General features: G+C 39.3%; 1 protein-coding gene across 2 annotated transcripts in view; it reads left to right on the top strand.

Annotated features, from left to right (window-relative positions):
* The window catches only part of SLC4A4 (solute carrier family 4 member 4), a 1,959,050-nt gene that overhangs the window by 1,144,334 nt on the left and 793,158 nt on the right, over nt 1-21,558 (top strand). For both annotated transcript variants that reach the window (XM_044061142.1, XM_044061141.1), the window contains one exon: nt 13,978-14,157. In XM_044061142.1, the coding sequence (XP_043917077.1) occupies nt 13,978-14,157 (180 nt within the window). The remainder of the gene's footprint in view (nt 1-13,977; nt 14,158-21,558) is intronic.

Below are 21,558 nucleotides of genomic sequence, written 5' to 3'. Positions count from 1 at the left end.
ATCCATCAGATATCCATATCCATCAGATATATCAGATATACCATATGAATATCCATCAGATTTACCAGAGTTCGTTTTTTGTGTAGTGCCATTTACTGAAGATGGGCTGCATCATAGGCCCTGACTACAACGTGCCTTGCTGTCGGACGCTCTAGCTGAGAATCGAATGGGACAACGTCTTGTTATGAGGCGACAACGCTACCGTATGTAGTAGATATCTGGAGTCTGGTATTTTATATTATATTGAAAACAATTTGATATTAATAACCAAAACTTGACTTAAATACCAGGAAGGTCAAAAGGCACCAGCTTGGCTGCAGCCATTCATTGTACTCATGGACTTGCCAAGCAAATGACCCCCAAAGATTATCGAATGCTTTTTGAGAATCAGTATATGGAAATGAAGAATGACTTGCCATAACCTGGATATTCCACCCAAAGAAAATCAGTGCCTTCTTCCTCTGCCTTTAACAGAACCCTGAATTCTTGCACTGTGAGGTTGAGAGGTATGACTTTATATACTTGCAACACACCCAAGAGAGATGGAACCAGAGAGGTGATTGCACCCCGTCCCCCTTTTGTTACATCAGGATTCAGACTAGCTGCACAAAGCACAGCATCTTGACCCTGTCGATGGACTCCTTTATTCCTTCTAGGTCTATTTTTGATCAATCTGCTAAGTACCCACTGCTCTGTAAGGGTGTTCCGTCAAAGAACCAGCTTTTCCCTGTTTGTATTTACTTTATTTACACATACTACACATTTCTGTGTTGTCTCATTTTTTTGTTGTACTGTTTTGCATTTTTACTGATCTTATTTGGTTGACTATTGCATCACATTTTCTTTGTTGCACTCACACTTCTACTTACTGAGATATCTGCTATAGAATTGTTTGTACTTTTATTGCTCACGCTGAGTTTGCTGCTATTTCATTACTGTTGACAGTTAACTGGATCATTATTGAACTGTTTCCTTCCATAGAGCTATTTCCTGCTGTTAAATAGCCTACCACTACCCTATCTTCCAATATCTATCCTACACTACTCCTCCATGACTCCTCCACACTATCTCACCTCATTTACATGTCTTTTCATTCTCACCATTCTGTATAATGCATCTTCTTATTCCAATACCACACTACCGCCTCTTTTTCACCCCACTCATCCTCCACTATCTCCCTTCCACATCCTTTATCCCTCCATTTTTATTTGATATCCCCCTCCCTCCTTCAACCAAATCCATTTCATTACTTTAAACTAAAACACCATACACTCTACAAAAGTCTCCCACTTTCAAATGTAAATTACATCTCCCTTTTACTTTACTCCAATTCTAGGTTTCAACTCCTCTACTCCTTCTCTTGTCTTGCTCTTGCAGGAGATGTCCATCCTAACCCTGGGCCAACACCAACTAACATTCTCTCTCCCACTACCCCACAAATAGGCACAATAATAAATACCTTAAATTTATTACCATTAATACCCAGAGTATTAATAACAAAATAACAAACTTTCATGCCTGGCTAAATATAACTGAACCTGACATAGTAGCAGTAACAGAAACCTGGCTAAAACCTCAAACTAGTAACTCTGAAATTTTACCACCTGGCTACCAAGCACTCAGGTCCGATCGCCTAAACAAAAAAGGTGGTGGTGTAGCCTTAGTCTACAACTGCCTGCTAAATCTTAGCCCATACCAAAATACCATTCCCAACTTTAATAATGCAGAACTAGTCATAGGAATCCTCAAAATAAACAACTTCAAAAGTATCTGTATTATAACCATCTATATCCCTCCTGGAGACAACTCCTCCACCCTAGAGAATATTCTCTGTTGGGCCTCAAACAATATTAAACAGGAAACTTTCATTCTAGGTGATGTAAATATTGATTGGAATAATATTAATAACAATGCTCCCCTTCAGTCTATCAATCTTTATAATTTTACTCAACTAATAAACAACATTACCAGACCTAACAAAACCAACCCTCCAGGGTCCATCTTGGACTGGATCCTAGTCAGCCACCCTAACAATATCTCCAACTCAGGTACCTTACCAGACTCATTAAGTGATCATCTCCCAGCCTTTATTAACCGAAAACCCAACAGCTCCCACACCAACAACAATATGCCCACTCTCGAACCTAACTAATTTTAATCCTTCTGTATTTTCAGAAACCCTTCAACTAACAAACTGGGATTCACTAAACACTCTTCCCTAGATGAAGCCCTAGAACTCTTCAATACTACCTTCCTTAAAATCCTAGATTCCCAAGCCCCTCCCCGCACAAAAAGGATAAAGTTCAACTCTGCCCCTTGGCTAACTAAAGACACTAAAACTCTAATGCGACAAAGGGACAAAACATGGAAACTATACAACAAAATAAAAACCCAGCCTCTTTACTGCAATTTAAGCAACTCCGCAATCTTGCTAAAAAACTTATTATAAAGGATAAGAAATCTTACTACGGCAAACTTCAGTCCTCCCTCACAAATAATCCCAAAAATTCTGGAATTCCATCAATTCACTCTACATCCAGGTACAAAATCCAATCCCTGTCCAGACAATAATAAGACTGACACTGAAATAGCAACTCTCTTTAACTCGTTTTTTACTGGCTCAATAGCTGAACTGACTAAATCCTTCTCCTCTTCCACCCCTACCCCAAAGCATCCTTCTACACCCATCCCTCACTCCAACTCTCATAACCCACCTCCCACTTTCATTCTACATCCCGTGTCTACCACCAGTATCAAACAACTTCTTCACAAACTCAAACCATGCTCCAATGCCCCTGACAACATTCCATCACTCTTTCTCAAGCTCGCAGCAAATGGCATCGCCATACCTATCAGCATTCTCATCAATAGATCCATCCAAGAATCTTATGTTCCCAAACTTTGGAAAGCTACCCACATTCTGCCCCTCCATAAAGGAGGCAAAAATAACACCATCTCTAACTTCCGCCCAGTAGCAATTCTTTCCCCAATCTCGAAAATTCTTGAAAAATGCATACACCAGCAACTCATGCCCTACCTTCTCGATAACCATCTCCTCACTCCCACACAACATGGGTTTCGGCCTGGCCACAGTACCATAACCGCTCTTCATTCCTTCCTAGAAATTGTCAACCAAGCCCGTGACTCTGGAAAAATTGTCTCCACTGTTCTTCTTGACCTTTCTAAGGCCTTCAACACTATATCCCACACTCTCCTTCTCAACCACCTCTCTAACCTCAATCTCTCCCACAACTCTCTTTCTTGGTTCAGAAGTTCTCTCTGATAGATCCAAAGCTGTGAAATGGAATACTGGTACTTCAAACTTCCTACCAACCCCTACCGGAGTCCCTCAGGGTTCTATTCTCGGCCTTTGCTCTTTAACATCTTTATCAATGATCTCCACTCTTCTATTCCTCTTGCTCAAATAGTACAATACGCAGATGACTCCACTGTTATCTGCTCTGCGCTCCAAGCCAAAACCCAATTGGCCTTCACAACCATAGAAAATTGGATGCTTCAAAATCATCTTTCCCTCAATGCCAATAAATCCCACATCATTCTCTTCTCCCCCTCAAAAGCTCTGACTCCTGATAAGTCATCCTTCATAATTTCTAGCCTCTCCCAGTCCTCAATAGAAGTTGTTAGTAGTGCTAAATTACTCGGAGTAACCATTGATGAACACCTGAAATTTAATAATCATATTCAACTAAACATAAAGAAAACTCATCAGAAGCTCGGTATGCTTTATAGAAATGCAAACTTTCTTACTCCATCTTCAAGACAAACTCTCGCCACTACCTTCCTTCTCCCTTCTCTACTGTATGGTGCTCCTCTTCTATCCAATCTCTCCACTTCTATCTCCACAAAACTTGAAAGTTGCTACTACAAAATTGCCGAATTGCCCACTAACTCCACTCATTCTACACACCACTGCATCTGCCTCCGTAGTCTTCAATGGCTAGAACTCCCTAATCAACTCAATTTCCTCCAACTTACTACTGCACACAAACTAATCTTTAAACCCACTGCTTGCCCAGCATTATCTAATACCTTCACCATATACAATCCTCCAAGGCCCCTAAGATCTAGCCACCAAAATCTTATTTCAGTTTACAAACCCAAACGACCGCCTGGCCAACTCCTACTTTCCTATACTACAGCAAAAAATGGAACTCACTTCCTTCCCTTCTAAGAGCCACTACAAACTATGAACACTTCAAATCTCTTCTCCATTCTCACCTTTTCCAAAATTGGAAATGTAATTGTATACTTCCTACCTAGATCTCAATTTATCCTAGTTCCATCCCACCCCCCTGGTTCCCCTTCTTCTGACACTCTCCCTAGCTCCCCTCTCTTCTTCATTATCTCCTCCTTCCTCCCTGAATAAACCCTTTATTTTCCTTCAAGTGCTATGCTTACTCTCACCTTAAATCTTTTGACTTTTTTCTCAAGGTGGTCTCCTGGACTCAACCACAATTTGAACATTAGTTATCTGTTCTTTTTCTATCCTCTTCTGACACCTCTCCTTTAATTTCTTTGCTTCTTCTTCGCTTTCTCCTATGCATCCCTGCTCTTGCATTCAAACTCTATCTATAATTTCCTTTCCTTTCCTACTTTACTAACATTCACAGTTGCACTAATATATCTTTTTCTTATGTATAGTGCCCAATGCACCTCATTCTTGTTTGGAAATTGTTAAAGTATTATGCTATTAGAACAGAGTGTGTTTTTGTGTGTATTAGTTTAGATCTGTTCTGCTGTGTTTTTGTGTGTAATGTATTATCATGGAGCTTTTCTCCCCGGGCCTCCACTGAAAATGGGCTTTCGGGCCCAGTGGACTTCCCCGGTTATCAAACTGGAAATAAATAAATAAATAATAAATAAATTATACTCACATTTATTTGGAGGTCAAGACTGAATCCAGTCAAACGGGGAATATTATACATGAAATAAGAACAAGGAGGATTGGGATTAATAAATCCTATTGTGCAAGGAAAGTCTTTAAATCCATAAAGAGCCTTAACAGGTCATATGAAAGAATGTAAGAATCTGATAAGGGTTCATACTATATTATAAACACACATATTTTTTTGGGAAAAAGGAGATAGAAAAAAGGCTTAAGGGAACTATGGATGAAGAGATAAAAGAATATCAGAATAAAATGTTATTATGGAAACTAAAATTGAACATGAGTGAAAAACAGAAAGGAACAGTGTATAAACATTATGAGAAATATTACTTTATTGATCATTGGAAACATTTAGAAATAAGAAAAATAGAATGTATTATTAACAAGATGTAAATGACACAAGAATATTAATGAATGCAATGATTTTTATGGAGACTGTCTATAAGTAAATTACCTGTCAAAGCAAACATGCCTTATAAGAGAAAACAGGATAGAATTGTAATGATGTGTTTTTGAATTGTTTAAGAGTTAAAAAATTATGGGAAGAAATATGTAATATGTTGAATGGTTTTACAAAAATGGAGCAAATTAATATGGGCATGATTGAATATGCTTTTAATGATGCTAAAATACAAGAAGAAATGAAGGAAACCAACAGAATAATATTTTTTGTTTTCTGGACATGATGGACTGAAAGACTGATTGAAATTAAGTTTAATGGATAATGGGTATTGACATTTTAAAGAAAATAAATTTTTGGTTATGAAAAAAAGGGTGTGGAGAAATGATCATTAATATGGATTTAAGTAGTATTGTATAAAGTGCAAATAACTGTACATTTTGTAAATATGTATGTAATAATTACTGTATAAGTAAGTGATGTTTAATAATAATAAACTATATATATATATATATATATATATATATATATATATATATATATATATATATATACTTTTCAATAGGTGCTGTAGGATCTTTTACATTCACCTGAGCTAAAACAAATCCAAGGCAGAAGGTCACGAGCAGCAACTGTTTTAATTGGTAAACCACTTAAAAACAAAACAAAAAATAACATATATATTAAGGGCTTTCATCTCTTATTGGAACTTCATCAGAATATAAAAACAGTTAAATTACAAAACAAAACTTTTATATACACATCCATGAGCAATGACAGTATGAGCAATGACAGTACCTCCTTTGATGTTTCAAGAGGGAGTGTCTCCAACAATTTTTAGGCAAAGTAGTATCACAATGCCATCTAGTGTTTGGAAGATTTAAGTGCAGTTCATCTTGACAATGTGTAGTCTTGAAAGCCAGCTAAAAAACTGTAAACCTTTTGTATTAAACAAATTGTTTTTATATATGTTAGTTTCTGTGAAAAAATCTTAGCTAAAAATAACCATAAAATAATAAATAAAAAATAAAATAAAAAAATAAAAAATAATCACATTAAAATTAGAAGTATGTAGTCTTTTAACCATGTAAAACTTAACTATGTTAAAATATATTTCACCATCTCATTCTATGCATTGAATGTTGAGTTATTTTTAGGTATCAGTTTTTAGAGCGATTTTTATGTATACAATTTTTAACATACTTAGGTTCATAGGTTCATAGGTTTATACTAGGCTATCTGCACTAAGGCATTTATAAGCCTAGCCCAAAGTTTTGTGGCTTACGCCACCCCTTATATGAAAAAATACTGTACCCATTAGTTTGTTGTGCCTCTGTCCAGCAGTGACACAGAGATGATTCCTGGGGTAAACCTACGATCTCCCATCCACAGGTCAAGATTTCTCTTGAACAGAGCCAGCGAGGTGCTCTGCCTCACATGGACCGGGATTTTATTCCACAGCATAGGGAGTCTCTGAGTGATAAATCTATCCCTCCAGCACATCCTATTTATATCCGCGCTAAGGTTTAAGTTGCTTGCTCTAGTGGTTTTGGTGGATTTGGATTTTTGAGGTGGAGCATGTCCATTAATTCGGGTTGGACATGGCCTTGTATGTCAGGCACATGTCACCTCTGAGCAGACGGTATGCGACTGAATAGAGCTGGAGTTTCTTCAATCTGGCAGCATATGACAGATTTTGGAGTCCCTTTATCCTTTTGGTGAGGAACTTTTGGGGTCTCTCCAATTGCTGCAGATGTCGGGTGAGATACATCCCGAATGGGGCATTGTACTCGATCATTGGTCTGATAAGTGAAGAGTACAGGGGAACAATGACCTCACTAGATCTGGATGTGAATCCCTTCATGATCAGGTGGGCAATGTAGAAGGTCTTTCTAACCACTTTAGCAACGTGAGTGTCAAAAGAAAGGCCACTGTCAACCTGGGTCCCCAGGTCCCTGATAACCTCTTCTGTGCTTAGTGGATTGCCACCTATATGGTAACTTGGGGTTACCTTGTTTTTCCCGAAGGGTATGACTATACATTTTTGGCGTTTAACTTCAGGCCATGGCTCTGGCACCAGCTTTCTGTTTCCGTGAGTCCCTTCTGAAGGATATCCGTGTCCGATGCACTTTCCACTATGGCCCAGTTTGCAGTCGCCTGCAAACTTTGTCAGCCAAAGTCCTCCCATGTTGGCCTGTACTTCTGAGAAGTAGATGCCGAACAATAGGGGCCAAGGACCGAGCCCTGTGGGACACCACTTGTGACTGGCTTGGAGTCTGACATAGCGCCAGCAACTCTAACCCTGTGGGTTCTGTCCTTAAGCCAGTTTGCAACCCTTCTTGTGACATATGGGTTTACATTTAAGCTGGTAAGTTTTTCTACAATACCCGAGTGGGGTATTGTGTCAAAGCCTTTGCAAGGTCAAGGTAGGCTGTATGGACTGCCTTTCCTCATCAATGGCCTTGGTGACTGTTTCAAGAAGTCAACCAAGTTCAAAAGGCATGATCTGCCCTTGACGAAGCCAAACTGGGTCGGGTCCAATGTCTGCAAGTCCCCTATATCTTTGTTTATGAGCTCCATTATGATCCTCTCCATAGCTTTGCAGTCTAGACTTGTTAAGCTTATGGGGCGGTAATTACCAGGGTCCGTGAGGCGCCTTTGTGGAGTGGGACCGCAGTTGCCGTACGCCACTCCTTGGGCACGTATCCTGTGGTGAGGCTGAGATTAAACAGCTGCCTTATGTGTGGGTTTAATTCCTCATTTAGCTCGTAGCATACAGCCGGGGACACCATCCGGTCCCATTGATGCTGTGTTTTTAGCTTTAGAGAGAGCAGCTTTCACCTGAGCATTTGAGATGTCTGGGAGACTACACTCCGCTGGGATAGTTATCACTCCTTTAGGGGGGGAGAGGGGGGGTGAAGTTTGCACTGAACCTGTCTGCCAGAATGTTGGGATTGTCTGTTGGTTCAGTGATTTTGTATCATTTTGGACTAATTCTGAGCATATCTGGGAGTTTCCACCCAGGTTCCTAACATAGCTGAAAAAGGCCTTATGATTGTCCTTTGAATCCATGGCAATTTTTCTCTCAAAATTGGCCTTAGTTGATTTTATGAGTGCTCGTATTTTTTTACTAATAATAATCAGGGGTGACTTCCCTTTTATGGATTTTGTTCTATCATGTAATAGCTTTCTCCTCTTATTGTAAAGTTTGTTAATGGCTGGGGTCCACCAGACTGGACGTTTGCCCTTTGTGGAAAGAGTCTTGGTTTTATTTGGGATTGCCTGATCCATGCAGTCCTGGAGGTGTTCATAGAAGGCATTTGTAAGGGATTCTGCAGCTTGGGTTGTGGTTTCTACTGGCTCAGGGGCCTTGAAGGATACCACACCAGTCTTGAGTAGTGTGAAGTTTGCTTTAGAGAAGTTCTTCACTGTGGTCTTTTTTGTTTGGGGTGGGGGCAGGATGTGGATTTCCAGTGAGATTAGTTTATGATCAGATCTCACCAGTGAGGGATATACTTCCGGTGTGGAGCATTTTGTCCCCATGTTTGTGATAATGAGATCTAGTATATTTTCTCCTCTCATGGGAACAGTGACTAGCTGTTCCATGGCATTTGAATTTATGAACTCCAGGAACCGTTGGGCTAGAAAGTTAGGGCTTGAGTAATGTTCCCAGTCTATATTCGGATAGTTGAAGTCACCCAATATGATGGTGTTTGGAGATACATTTATACCCTCCAGTGTCTTCAGGAAGGCTGTGTGGGGTTCCTGAGTTTGAGAGGGTGGCCTGTAGCATGCTACAATTTGTAGAGCAGTTTTGCCTATGGTTAGTTGCACCTGGATGGTTTCTGAAGCTTCGTGCGTTGCCACCAACCTGGAGGTGTGGGTATCCTTTATGAATATGGATACACCCCCTCCTTTTGTAGTGTGGTCCAGGTTTTGGGGCCGGAACGCATGATATGAGGTAAAACCTAATAGTGCCGTGGTGCTCTCAGGAGCCTTGAACCAGGTTTCAGTTACAGCACAGACATCGATGTTCTCCATACTGAGAAGGGCCTCGAGTGCATGCATTTTGAGATTTAGACTTCTGGCATTGAGCAGCATTACCCTCAGTTTCTTCCCATTTTTGTTTTCTAGGGTGGTAGGTTTAGAATTTGAGCCTTGCCTAAAAAAGCACTATGGGGTGGCAAGAGCCTTAGCCAATATCCGGAATCCCAGGGGTGACAGGTGCAAGCCGTCCCTTGCGAAGCAGCGTGGCTTGTCAAGCATGTCATCCCAGGCAGACAGACACTGGCTCCCCTTTGAATGACACCAGACATTAAGCCAATTGTTAAAGCTGATCATCTTGTCTCTATATTGTGGCATCATTCTTGGTGAAGGAAGGATACTGCTCAGGGTCAGGGTCATACCTGCCTGGGCTACATAATCAGAGAGCTCCTCTATGTCTCTTTTCATGTAGTCCAGGGAGGTACGTCTCAGGTCGTTCACACCAGCATTGACAATGACTGTGTCATATTTGTACTTGCCGTGGAGTGACCTGAGTGCTTGTGTTATGTGGCGGATTCTAGCACCCGATAGGCAGCTTACTGTGACCCTCTCCTTGTTCAGCCTGGTGAGTGGGACGTTAGTGTGTCTGACTATGGAGTCACCTATGACAAGTATGTTTGGTGTTGTATTTGGCCTTAAGGGCTGTGACTGCTTTGCACACTGATTTTGTGGTTTATGTGTTGCTTGTGGGGTGTCTTGAGGTAGCAGTTGTTTGGGTGTCTGCTTTGGAGGCCTCTGCTGTTTAGGTAAATTTTACTCAGAGCCTCCAGTATGTCTTTGTGTGTTAATGTGTTTGATTCAGTGGTGTGGTAGCATTATGTGAGGCTGGTTTTGTGGTGTGTGTAGTTGCCTTCTCCTCCTGTCTGGTCTTGCCAGTCCTGAGTTGAGAGAGCTCAGCCTCCAGTTTGGCTAAATAGCTGCATCTCTCACAAGTATTTGTGTTATGTGGGAGGAGGAGAGGGTTGTCTGTGTACATGAGGCAGTTATAACATTGCCTCAAGATTCCCAGATTCACCAGCTGGACCAGAGAGGAGATTGACAACTGACCTTTGGACATGCTAGAATAATATTGGGAATTCCTTAATAATTGAAAACAAGGGCCAGTGGGGAGTGAGGGTGTAGTGCTTTTAATTTTAGTGCTGACTTATATAATTGCTTTAGTGAGCAAGTGCCAGGTAACTTGAGTGCAATGTGTTACAAGTAACTAAATGCAAAAACAACAAACAGTAACTTTCTTTCAAGTGAAACAAGGAAATAAGTACAGTAAGCAATGCAGATATCACTAGTGATCCACAGAAGCACTGAGAAGCCGTATTAGGTGGAATTAGCGTTCCAGGAAATAACAAGCAAACAAACAACAAGCATATAAACAAAGCTAGATTCAGCAGGCCTGGATCTAGTCTATGCTACAGCAAACAAGGTGTACCAATTTCAGTAAGATACAGTTCAAATATTCAGGCACTATAAACCTTTAACCAGAAATTCCCAGCTCAGAAGGGCAGAGTCCAGCCTCTTCTCCCACAAGAGTGCAGACCACGAACCTTCTTAATGTAAAATAACTGGCCTGAAGCCCAAGTGCTTAAACCAGAACTAATACACTTGGACACTGGGCTCTCAATCAGCAGTTCCCAACTTAGAAGGATGGAAGCTACCTGTCCTGCCACCACAGTGCTTGCCACAAACCTTCCTAATGTAAAACAACTGGTCTGAAGCCCAAGTGCTTAATCCAAAAGACTTAGAATGATAGCTACACTTTAATCAAGTTACAACCAAGCAGTGATAAATACAATTGAATACTTTAGAGAATGTCTGGATTAGTGCTCAAGTTACACAAACAAAGCTAGATCCAGCAGGCCCGAATCCAGTCTATGCCACAGCAAACAAGGCGCACCAACTTCAGTAAGAAGCAGTTCAGATATGCATGCACTATAAGCCTGTAACCAGAAATTCCCAGCTCAGAAGGGCAGAGTCCAGCCTCTACTCCCACAAGAGTGCAGACCACGAACCCTCTTAATGTAAAATAACTGGCCTGAAAGCCCAAGTGCTTAAACCAGAATTAATACACTTTTAAAATAACAGACACTGAGCCCTCAATCAGCAAGTTTTACATGGTTAAATGACTATATATTTTTCATTTTAATGTGATTTTTATTATTTTTATTTTTTAATTTTTTTTAATTTATTTTATTATCTAAGATCTTTTTTTCACAGAAACTAACATATATAAAAACAATCTGTATGATGTAAAAGTTTGCAGTTTTTTAACTGGTTTGCAAGATTACACACTATCAAGATTGCTTAAATTTAACACATATGTGTTACAATACACACAGATAGAGCTTTGCTGAGATGTGTTATAGCATCTGGAGGCTATAAAACCATAAAACACTGCCACTCTTCCTACAGGAGCTAATAAACCGTTCTCTGGCACAGACATTTCGTCTCTGGCTGCAGTCAGAGTTGTAAGATACAATCTTTGTGGCCTAAATTAATTAATTTAATTTCTTACTACTTTTCAAAGTTAGCTGGATTGAGATTACCCTCTTCTCTTCCAGTATCTTCTGTTAAAACATATAAATTTAATCATTTACAATACAGTCAAGACCAACTGTTGGTACATTTTTAACACAAGCAGCTTTACAAATACATTTTCAACAAAAGTGTCTGTACAAATCAGTTTGATATACAAATGACATGTAATTCTTTACAAAATTCCAGCTAGCTGTTCTGGTATATGTTACACATCCACTGCCCTAGTTCTCCTGGCTTAGCTGGCAATATCTCACACTGTCACATGCGCAGACTGGTTTTATTTTCTCTTTATTCTATTTGTTTGTACAATAATGTTCAGTTATATAGACTAGAAGGAATGTAAAAGGACTTTACTAGGATGATAACTGGTTTGAGGGTCTTGAGTTATAACAGCAAGTTGATGTCATTATCAGTAAGTACTGGTAAGTACAGATTCATTTGGGGTGATTTGATTAATATTTTTAAAAGTGTCAGTGATTATAATTTTGGATATAGCATGTGTATTCATATAAGGAAACAGTTTATAAATACATGGAACAATAATTTCCTGGTTGATGTACAGATTGGTAGATCTTCTGTGTGACATAATTAATTTTAAAGAAGAGCTTGTATGTGGTGAAATAATATTCCTTTTAACATTAGGAAATCTGAGTTGATTGCAATCTTTAGGAATACTTTGGAGCACTAGTTGGGTATTAGATTTTGTGTAATCTGGGATATAAAATCTGTGCGTCTGTCAACTCCATCATTGTGATCCTCCACAGTTCCTGTTCCAATGGAAGTATATTATTTTTCAACAAGTATGTCTCAGTCAGGCCTGTTGCTACCAACTATATCTTCTCTGAAAGAAACCACTTCCAGAGGTAATCTGATACCTTTTGTCAACTGCAGATCAACTTCAGGTTTACTACCACTACCTGGGTTTTCAATCTTCCTGCATAGAGGGAACATCACCAGCCACAGCTGGAGGTATGAGTACTGTCTGAGTTTCTCCCCTTCAGCCGTCCTCATGTCATTACCTCTGTACCTGGATGCAGGTAACAAAATATTGTCATCAAAGTCATTACCTCTTGGAACATCTGGTTAGAAGGTTAGATAGCATCAAGCACCTCCACCTCTCTGTCTCCCTCCACTCCTTCTCAGTTCTACTTTAGCCTGATCAGTGGTGCCTGAAAAGGTGTTCCTCCTATGGACCTAATTGCAGTAGACTGCCTGGATAAATAATGCACTTTTCTAGCAACTGCATGCTGAAAATTATATCTGATACAGTGTCCCAATTAGTGGTTTAATTACTCCTTACCTGGGCAAGATGCAATAACCTGGAGCATCTACAATTTGTAGACAATCCACCACTATAGCAGTGCTACATCTGTTAGGTCTCTCATACATGGCTTTTGTTCCCTACCTTGTCACTGTGGACATGTGGACTTTATATGACCCAAACTGTTACAGTAGAGATATCTAACCTATCATTAGAATGCACTGGGTTCGATGGCTTACCCCTTTGCTGTGATGGTTTATACTGCCCCTTGGGTTCCTTTTTACTCATGTGCATTACTGGATAATCCTTTTAACAAAATGCATAACCCTAAAATATGATAACTATGCCAAAGTTTTTTCTTAATTTAAGTTCTAGCATAGCTTATTCATAAAAATAAGTAAAATATGCCTGGCCACACCCCTTGGGAAATGTTCACCTTACCCTTTTTCAGTTATGTAGAAATGCAAGATTATACTTTGCTTTTCTGACACTTTTTAAAGTTTTGTTCTTGTTTTTATCTTGGAGTACATTATATTTCCACTAAGAACATGTTACAGTGCTTCTTTTGATTACTTTATATATAACAAATGTCATGGGGTTAAATGCTGATCTTACTAAACAGATACGTGTTGAACTCATGAGAAGTGGGAATGTTTGTTAATGCAGCATGCTTTAAACTACACTTCCAGTTTAACAGTATTTTGTTGCAATTAATATATCATATAAATAAGAATGTCATTTTTCTTTTTCATTGTGTTGTGCAATCACAGATAAATTATAAAAGTTTGAAACAGAATTGAAAGTAACATACTTTTGTTATTTATGCCATAGAAAAGATAGTGGACTGTCAGATTTCAGATGGACTACTGAAGCCAGACCTGAGGGAAAAAGTAACATTCACCTTGCTAAGAAAACATCGTCATCAGACCAAGAAATCAAACCTTCGATCACTGGCTGACATTGGCAAAACAGTCTCTAGTGCAAGCCGTCTCTTCACCAATCCTGAGCCTGGTAATGTGACAACAAGCTTTGAGTCTTTATCCATTTAATTATGATTTCAGAATGAATGTTACTTTTCTTATTGCATGTAACTAGTCTAGTTAGAAGATATGAAATGTAACTTATGGGATGGGCTGTAGAGTCAGACTTTAACTTGATGCAGGAATGAAGTCAGTGCTGTGTTCACACAGTTTCTTCTTAGTGATACTCTTTACATACAGTCTCTGCTATTTCTTACAGCCAGCAGGAAAAGGTATGAAAGCTTGTACTTCAAACGTCTATGCACTTACCTACTTATTTCTGAGTAGTGGGCACTGAAAGCATATTTTTTACTTCTATGTAGGTAAATCTTTTCTTCAAGTTAGCAGGCCTATGTAACATGAAAATGTAGATTACGTATTATTCCAAGAGCAGCTTTCCTGACACAGTCTAGCAATAATCGGCTATTTTTTATTTGTTAAAATAGTTGTACTTATATCTCACCAAGACCTTTTTACAGCAGTACAAGTTGTATTTTACCAAATGTCCTCTTGTGATTAAAGGAAATTTTCTGTGTAATCACCATATTCCATATAGAAATTCCCACACAGCTTGACTTTTTTACTTGGTGAAACAACTTAACATCCGGCCATGTGCTATATATTTGTTGTTTACCCGTAAACTATTAGGTGTTTGATTAGCTCGCTGAAAATTTATATCACAAAACCACAGACTGAAGCACGAAACTGACTATGAACTCAAGTGCAGATACCCCAGACACCTCTATTCTGGTTGTCAAAATGAAGAAAACCATGAGAAAGACAGAGAGAGAGAGAGAGAGAGAGAGAGAGGTCCCTATAATGGCTACTACAGTATCCTGTCTTTCCCAACTCTCAAGGGATGACTCCACTGTGGCCATATTGGAGCCCTCAGACCATTTGTTTGATTTTTCTACCACCTCTGGCTCATAGGTTCATAGGCTTATACTTGTCTACTACAAGAGTCTTTACAAGCCTAGATGTGCAACCCAACCCAGTTTTGTCCCCAAGTTCCATGGATGCCTACATGTTGATATATGTTAGTAAGGAAGTTGCTAAGAGCTATGCAGGGGGTATGTTAGTTGGGGATTAACTTAATTACTGTCAACTTTGTCTATCAGAACCATGGGGGCTAAACCAGGGGTACATTTGCAATTTGCCATAACATAATCAAGGTTTCATTTGAATAGGGTAATTGATGACCTTTGCTTCATTCATGTAAATAGGGAACCTATTCCATCGCAGAAAGATCCTTTGACATTTATATTAGTCTGTCCAGCATGTTCATTTTTTGTCACAGGCAAAGGTCATGTCCTTGGATCTAGAGTTTCTGGTGCTGTGTGTTTTGCAGATGTGCATGAGATCCATCAGAGGTGGATATGGGAATGCCTTGCATATCAGGCATAGATAACCCTTCAGTAACCTTAAGGAGAATGAGTGCAGAGATAGGGCATTGAGGTGATCTGTGTAGGACAGAGTATTCATATCCTGTATTCTTCTGGTGGTGAAACTTTGATGGCATTCCAGCTGTTGCAACTGCCTGGTTAGGTACATACCAAAGCGGTATTGTACCCAATGATGGGTCTGATAAAGGCTGAGTAGAGTGGTACTTTAATTTCCTTGGACCTGGATGCCATACCCTTGCTTATGGGTGGGTGACATAGAATTATTTTTTTATTGTCTTGGCTATGAGTTGGTTGAAAACCAAATTACTGTCTGCCAGATTCCTAACTATCTGGTCAACTCTAATACATTTCTTTGCATTGAATTTTAATCAGTTGCTTTGGCACCAGTAATTAATTTGTGTTAGACTCTCTTGTAGGACATTGGTGTTGTGGGAGAAATCTATAATAGCTCCCAATTTACAGTCTTTTGTAAACTTGATGAGCAAGAGGCCTTCGATATTTGTCTTAACTTTTGAGAAGTAGATGCCCTGAGGTACTCCACTGGTGACCAGTCTCATGGTGGAGGTAGTCTCACTGATCCTGGCTTCTTGGGTACTACCAGTGGGACAGGTAGAGGTAGCAATCCAGTGAGTTATGTAGGTATTTGTGCTAGTTCTGAGAGTTTGTCAATAATACCTGAGTAGGGTATTGTATCAAATGCCTTGGCCAGGTCAAGGTAGGCAGTATGTACAGCTTTCCCCCTCATCCATATCCTTCCTGACCCAGTTGAAGAAGTTTACCAGGTTAAATAGGAAATATCTTCCCTTAACAAAGCCAAACTGGGATAGGTCCAGTGTCTATAGGTTGCTAATATCCCTGTTGATCATTTCCATGGTAATTCATTCCATGGCTTTATACATTAGACCTGTGTGACCAATGTGTCTTTAGTTATCAGGGTTGAGTGATGGTCCACCTGTATGATAAGGGATAACCAATGTGTTGTGGCCATTTGTTCACCTAGAACATAACCTGTAATTGTAGAGTGCCTGGTGTGATCTGGCTAGGTCATGTTTTAGACTGTTTAGGAGACAAATGGGGATATTGTTAGTGCCCATTGAAACAGTGTTTTTACCCTTAGCATGTGCCAGCAGGATCTGCTCCCTGTTGATCACTGGGGGGGGTATGTTAAAAGGGATTTTATAGGGGGCAATGTGGGTGAAGTTAGAGCTAAAGTTATCAGCCAGTTGATTTACTATTTCACCCTGATCAGTGAAGATTGTGCCATTTACCACTAGTTCTGCACACTGCTGAATGTTACCTTTAAAGTTCTTGACATAGCTGGTGAAGACCTTGCGATTTTCCTTAGCCTAGAAAGCTATCCTGACCTTGTAATTGGCCTTCTTGAACTTTATTAGACCACTTAGTTTCTTATTTAGTTGAATCAGATAACTCTTGTCTCCGTCAGAGTTACTATTTCTGATTTTGGCCATGTATTTTTTTTCTTTTGTTGTATGCCCTGTTAAGGTAAGGATTCCACCGGTGTGGTTTGCTGTGGTTGGTGTTAGATCTGTACTTAATTACGGTTGGTACAGCAGCCTCAATACAGCCATTTATGTGTTTGCACAAGGTTTCTGTAAATAATTCTGCATAGACAGCTGTGTCCTCGGGTGATTTTGAGGAGCTAAGAATTTTGGCAAACTGTTGCTTTGTAGGATGCAGTTTGCTTCAGACTAGTTCCTATCCATTATGGGTTTAGTTAGATTTTCCAGGTTGACATTTATTTAGAAGGGGACAGCTTTGTGGTCTGCCTTCACTAATGGTTCCCCAGTCTATAGAGGGGTAGTGAAGTCTCCCATGAATAGGGTATTGGATGGTGAGTGCCAGTAGTAGGTCTTGGTGAGAGTTGTGAGCTTTGTGGGTCTTAGATAGTGACCTGTTGCTGGCTAGGATGTCCTAAGGAACCTTGTCTATGGAGACTCAGACATGGATGATCCCCAGAGCATCATCCTGTTTAACCAACCTGGAGTTGCATATGTTGCTAATGATCAAGACACATCTATGTTTAGCTCCGCTCTGTGCTCCTGTTGATCTAAATGTGTGGAAGGCACTATAGCCTTGTACTTCTGGAGTAGTTTCTGTGTCTTTAAACCAAGTACTGGTAACAACACATGTGTCTGCATTGCCCTGAGTGAGGAGAGCTTGTAGGGTATAGAGTTTCTTGATTGTTTAGCATTGGGCAATATCATCTTACGGTTGCTTTAAATTTTTTTTTTTTTGCTATGTTGGTAGTTTTTTTCATTTTGACATTGCCTAATAAAGGCTTTAAGGGGTAGATAAAGTTTTAGCCAATATCCAAAAGCCCACTGGGGAAAAGGTAGAGGGCATCCTTGGCAAAACAGCGTGGTCTATTAACCATGTCCTTCCATGCTGATAGATATTCGGTTCTGTTGGAGTGATACCAGAAACAAAACAGATCATTAAAATCAATAATTTTCTGTGAAGGCAGAATGCTGCTCAATGCAAGGCACATACTTTTCTGTGACACATATTTAGAAAGATCCATAGTGTCTCTTTTCATTTAGTCCAGTCAGGTATGTTTCAGGTCATTTACACCCACATAAATAAATGACAGAATTATACTGGTACCTAGGGTGCAGTGACCTGAATGTGTGCATGATATTGTGGATTACAGGTCCAGATAGGCAACTAATGGTTATCTTCTCCTTGTCCAGCCTGGTGAGAGGGGCATCTGTGTAACGTACAATAGAATCGTCGATGACAAGAGTACTATGTAGTGTTTTCTTGCCTTATGGGCTTTGCTCTTGGGGGATTGTTGGGTGTAGATTTATGTGTGATGTTAGGTGTTGCTTTTGGTGTGTGCTATAGTGATAGCTGAGGATGGATGATACTGTTTGATGGCTTAGGATATCTTTGAAGTTTGGAAAGTGTTCTTTTAAGTGCCTCAGTGTAAGAAGGTCTGTGTGTGTGTGTGCAGAGTGGTATTTCTGAAGGATGTAGTGTCTTTTCTTGACAACCTTGTTTGTAATCAAGATGTTTGCCTCCAATGAAGTTATATATGTACATCTCTCACATACTGTTTTAGTTTCTTTAAGGATTAATAGGTTGTCTTAGTACATGAGACAATTACTGCATTTCTCACGATGCCCATATCTACCATACTGGCCACACAGACATTAGTAAATTGGAAATTCATGCTGTCAGGATCTGTAGTAGGGTTGCCCTATTATGGTTTAGGGACTTGGTTTTACAGGGGTCACCTGAGTGGAGTCTGGGGTTAGGGCTAGTTGTTATATAGTGCTATAATCTAATATTAATGCTGTTTGGCATGCCAACTAGCTGGACTAGGTTTAGCTTCAAGCAGATCCTTTCTGTGTTACAAGTTAAAGTCCTATCTACTGGCTTTATAGGTTTGCAACTATACAGGGTACTGCAAAACCACCACTATATAGTGAACAGCTCCATGCAAAAGCACCTAATTTATATCTGACAGAAAAAAATCTGAAAACTAACTACCATGCCCTCTGGCCAATAAGCAACTATACCTTCAGCTCCACAGAGTGCTTCCCAACTCAGGAAACAAGGTGAACACATTCTGCCACAAGATGGATGATCCTGGAATGTCTCAATGTAAAAGCATAGTAAAAGCAGCTTTCAAGTGTAGTTTAACACCAAAATAGTAAGTCCATAAAGTGCCCTCTGACTGATGAAACAACTTCACTTTAAGTTTCCCTGTACATTTGCAAACTTGGACTGACCAGGCTACTTTACCGCTGCCACTAGAATAGCATTCACAGTTTTCATACTGTAAAAACACACTGGTTAGCCAAAAGTAGAAAGGTACCAACAAGCTACGACAAGTAATTGTCATTTAAAGGCACTTGTGTGTTTCCCAACTAGGACAACCCATGCTTCATTTCTACTGCCACTAGAGTAGCAGATCCAGTCTTCTTAATGTAAAAATACACTTTATTTAGCCAGAAGTGAAAATGTATCGTAAAGAAAGGAAGTAATTAGCTACATCAAGTAATTCTCACTTTTAGCCTCCCTGTGTGATTTCCAACTTGGACAGACAGGGCTACCCTTCTACTTCCACTAAAATTGCAGTCCCAGTCTTCTTAATGAAGAAATACACTTTAGTTAACCAAAAGTGAAAAGGTGTTAGAATCAAAACAAACTGTCATAGTCCCAGAGTACTTGGTGAAAAGAAGACAGGAAAATCAACCAACATTATTGAACAACCTCATGCTAAGCGCTTTCATCCTAAATCAACAAACTTCATCAGAGCATGAGTTTAAGCTTCCTCCACATTAAAATATATGCAACATTTTGCCCAATCATAACATCTCAAAAAATCACATGGTGAAAAAATCACATGATAAAGATATATGATAAGGAATCTCATAAATATTAAAAATATTATAATCATAGTAGGCGGTATTTAATAATGATTTCATATTATGCAAATGTGTTGTGTCCCTTGATTTGTGGAATAGTAACTACTTGCTTCCTGGCTAACACTGTTTCTGCCTGGAATACTGCATTTTCTATGTTTACCATGTCTGATACTTTTCATTTGTTACAATGAAATAATTTATTGGAAAGGAAAGGCTGCAGCAGTATGCAAACATGAGTAACTTTTAGGTTGTTATTAATTAATTCCACAATGAAAGGTGCACCATCGACTGAAATCAACTCACATGGATAATAAAAGTCACTCAGTTTATTCACAACAAAACAAAAAGGCAGATTCCGGAAAGTAAGCGCTTTCACGTCCTTGCAACGCTTCCTCAGACTTCAATAAAACACAAGTAAATGCATTCCTTTAAATATACGTTTCAAATGGCAACTGTATCTAATCAGTATAATTGGTGTAATTAAAAAAACAATCAAGGAAATCAAGGAAAACCAACACAAACATTCACCAATAGCCATCTATAAAAAACATTAAAAATACGAAAGTACAAAAATGATACATATAAAACCTAAAAGCATGTAGTCATAATATATACACTAAAATCCCAGAAATACTTTATATACTCATATATATGAGATAAAAAAACATATTCAGTGCTTTACTGGTTTAGAAGCCAGAAATGGTTTCAACGTAATCTTATCATTTAGCCCATACTTGTGTGCTTGTAGCCTCAATATCCATTTGTTTTCAATCTCTTCCGTATGACCTCTGATGTTACCTAACCTATTAGATCTCATAACCAATTGTAAAACCCTAAAACTGAAACTATGTTGCGAACCATGCTCCAATATATGCTTGGCTAAAGCATTGTTGGTGTTTTCTTTATTTATTGCATATAAATGCTCCCTTATTCATTCACGCAGGGTTCTATTGGTCTTCCCAACATAAAACAACCTGCATACCTGGCATTGAGCTAAGTAGATTAAATCCATAGGCCTACAATCTGCATAGCCTTTAAATGAAAAAGTTTGACCTGTGAATGGATGTGTGAAAATGTTACCATCAGCTATGTATTTGCATTGATTACAATTTCGGCAGGCAAACGTGCCTATCCTTTGTGACTGCAGCGCCCTGTTCTTATGTTTCTCATAGCACAACATTCTTTTGAGAGACTTCATATTCCTGTATGCTATAGTGGGTTGGTCGTCCACTAAAGCCCTGATCCTCTCATCTATTTGTAATAGCTTCCAATTGTTTTGTATGATATGTCTGATGTGGCTGTTCCTATTCGTAAATGGAGTGACTAACCTATTCCTCCCCTTAGGTATGGGTGAGGTATCCGTAGGATTAACGATGTCCCTATGAATAAAAGGGATACCCTTGTCAGTTCTCTGTGTGTCTCCCTCTGAAATGGCTAAGCTTATCTCTGCTGGTTTATATCCTCTTTGAGCGAAATTATTCGCTAATTCTACCTTTTGTTGTTCATAAGTCTTTTCTTGGGTTGTTAATCTCGAAGCCCTCAGTACTTGGTTTTTCATGATATTGGCATGCACATGTCTAGGGTGCATGCTCTTGC

This window comes from Protopterus annectens, chromosome 2.part0, assembly GCF_019279795.1.
Source record: "Protopterus annectens isolate FY-2018-M chromosome 2.part0, PAN1.0, whole genome shotgun sequence".
Lineage (NCBI taxonomy): Eukaryota > Metazoa > Chordata > Ceratodontiformes > Protopteridae > Protopterus > Protopterus annectens.
This window is presented reverse-complemented; position numbering and strand designations above follow the sequence as displayed.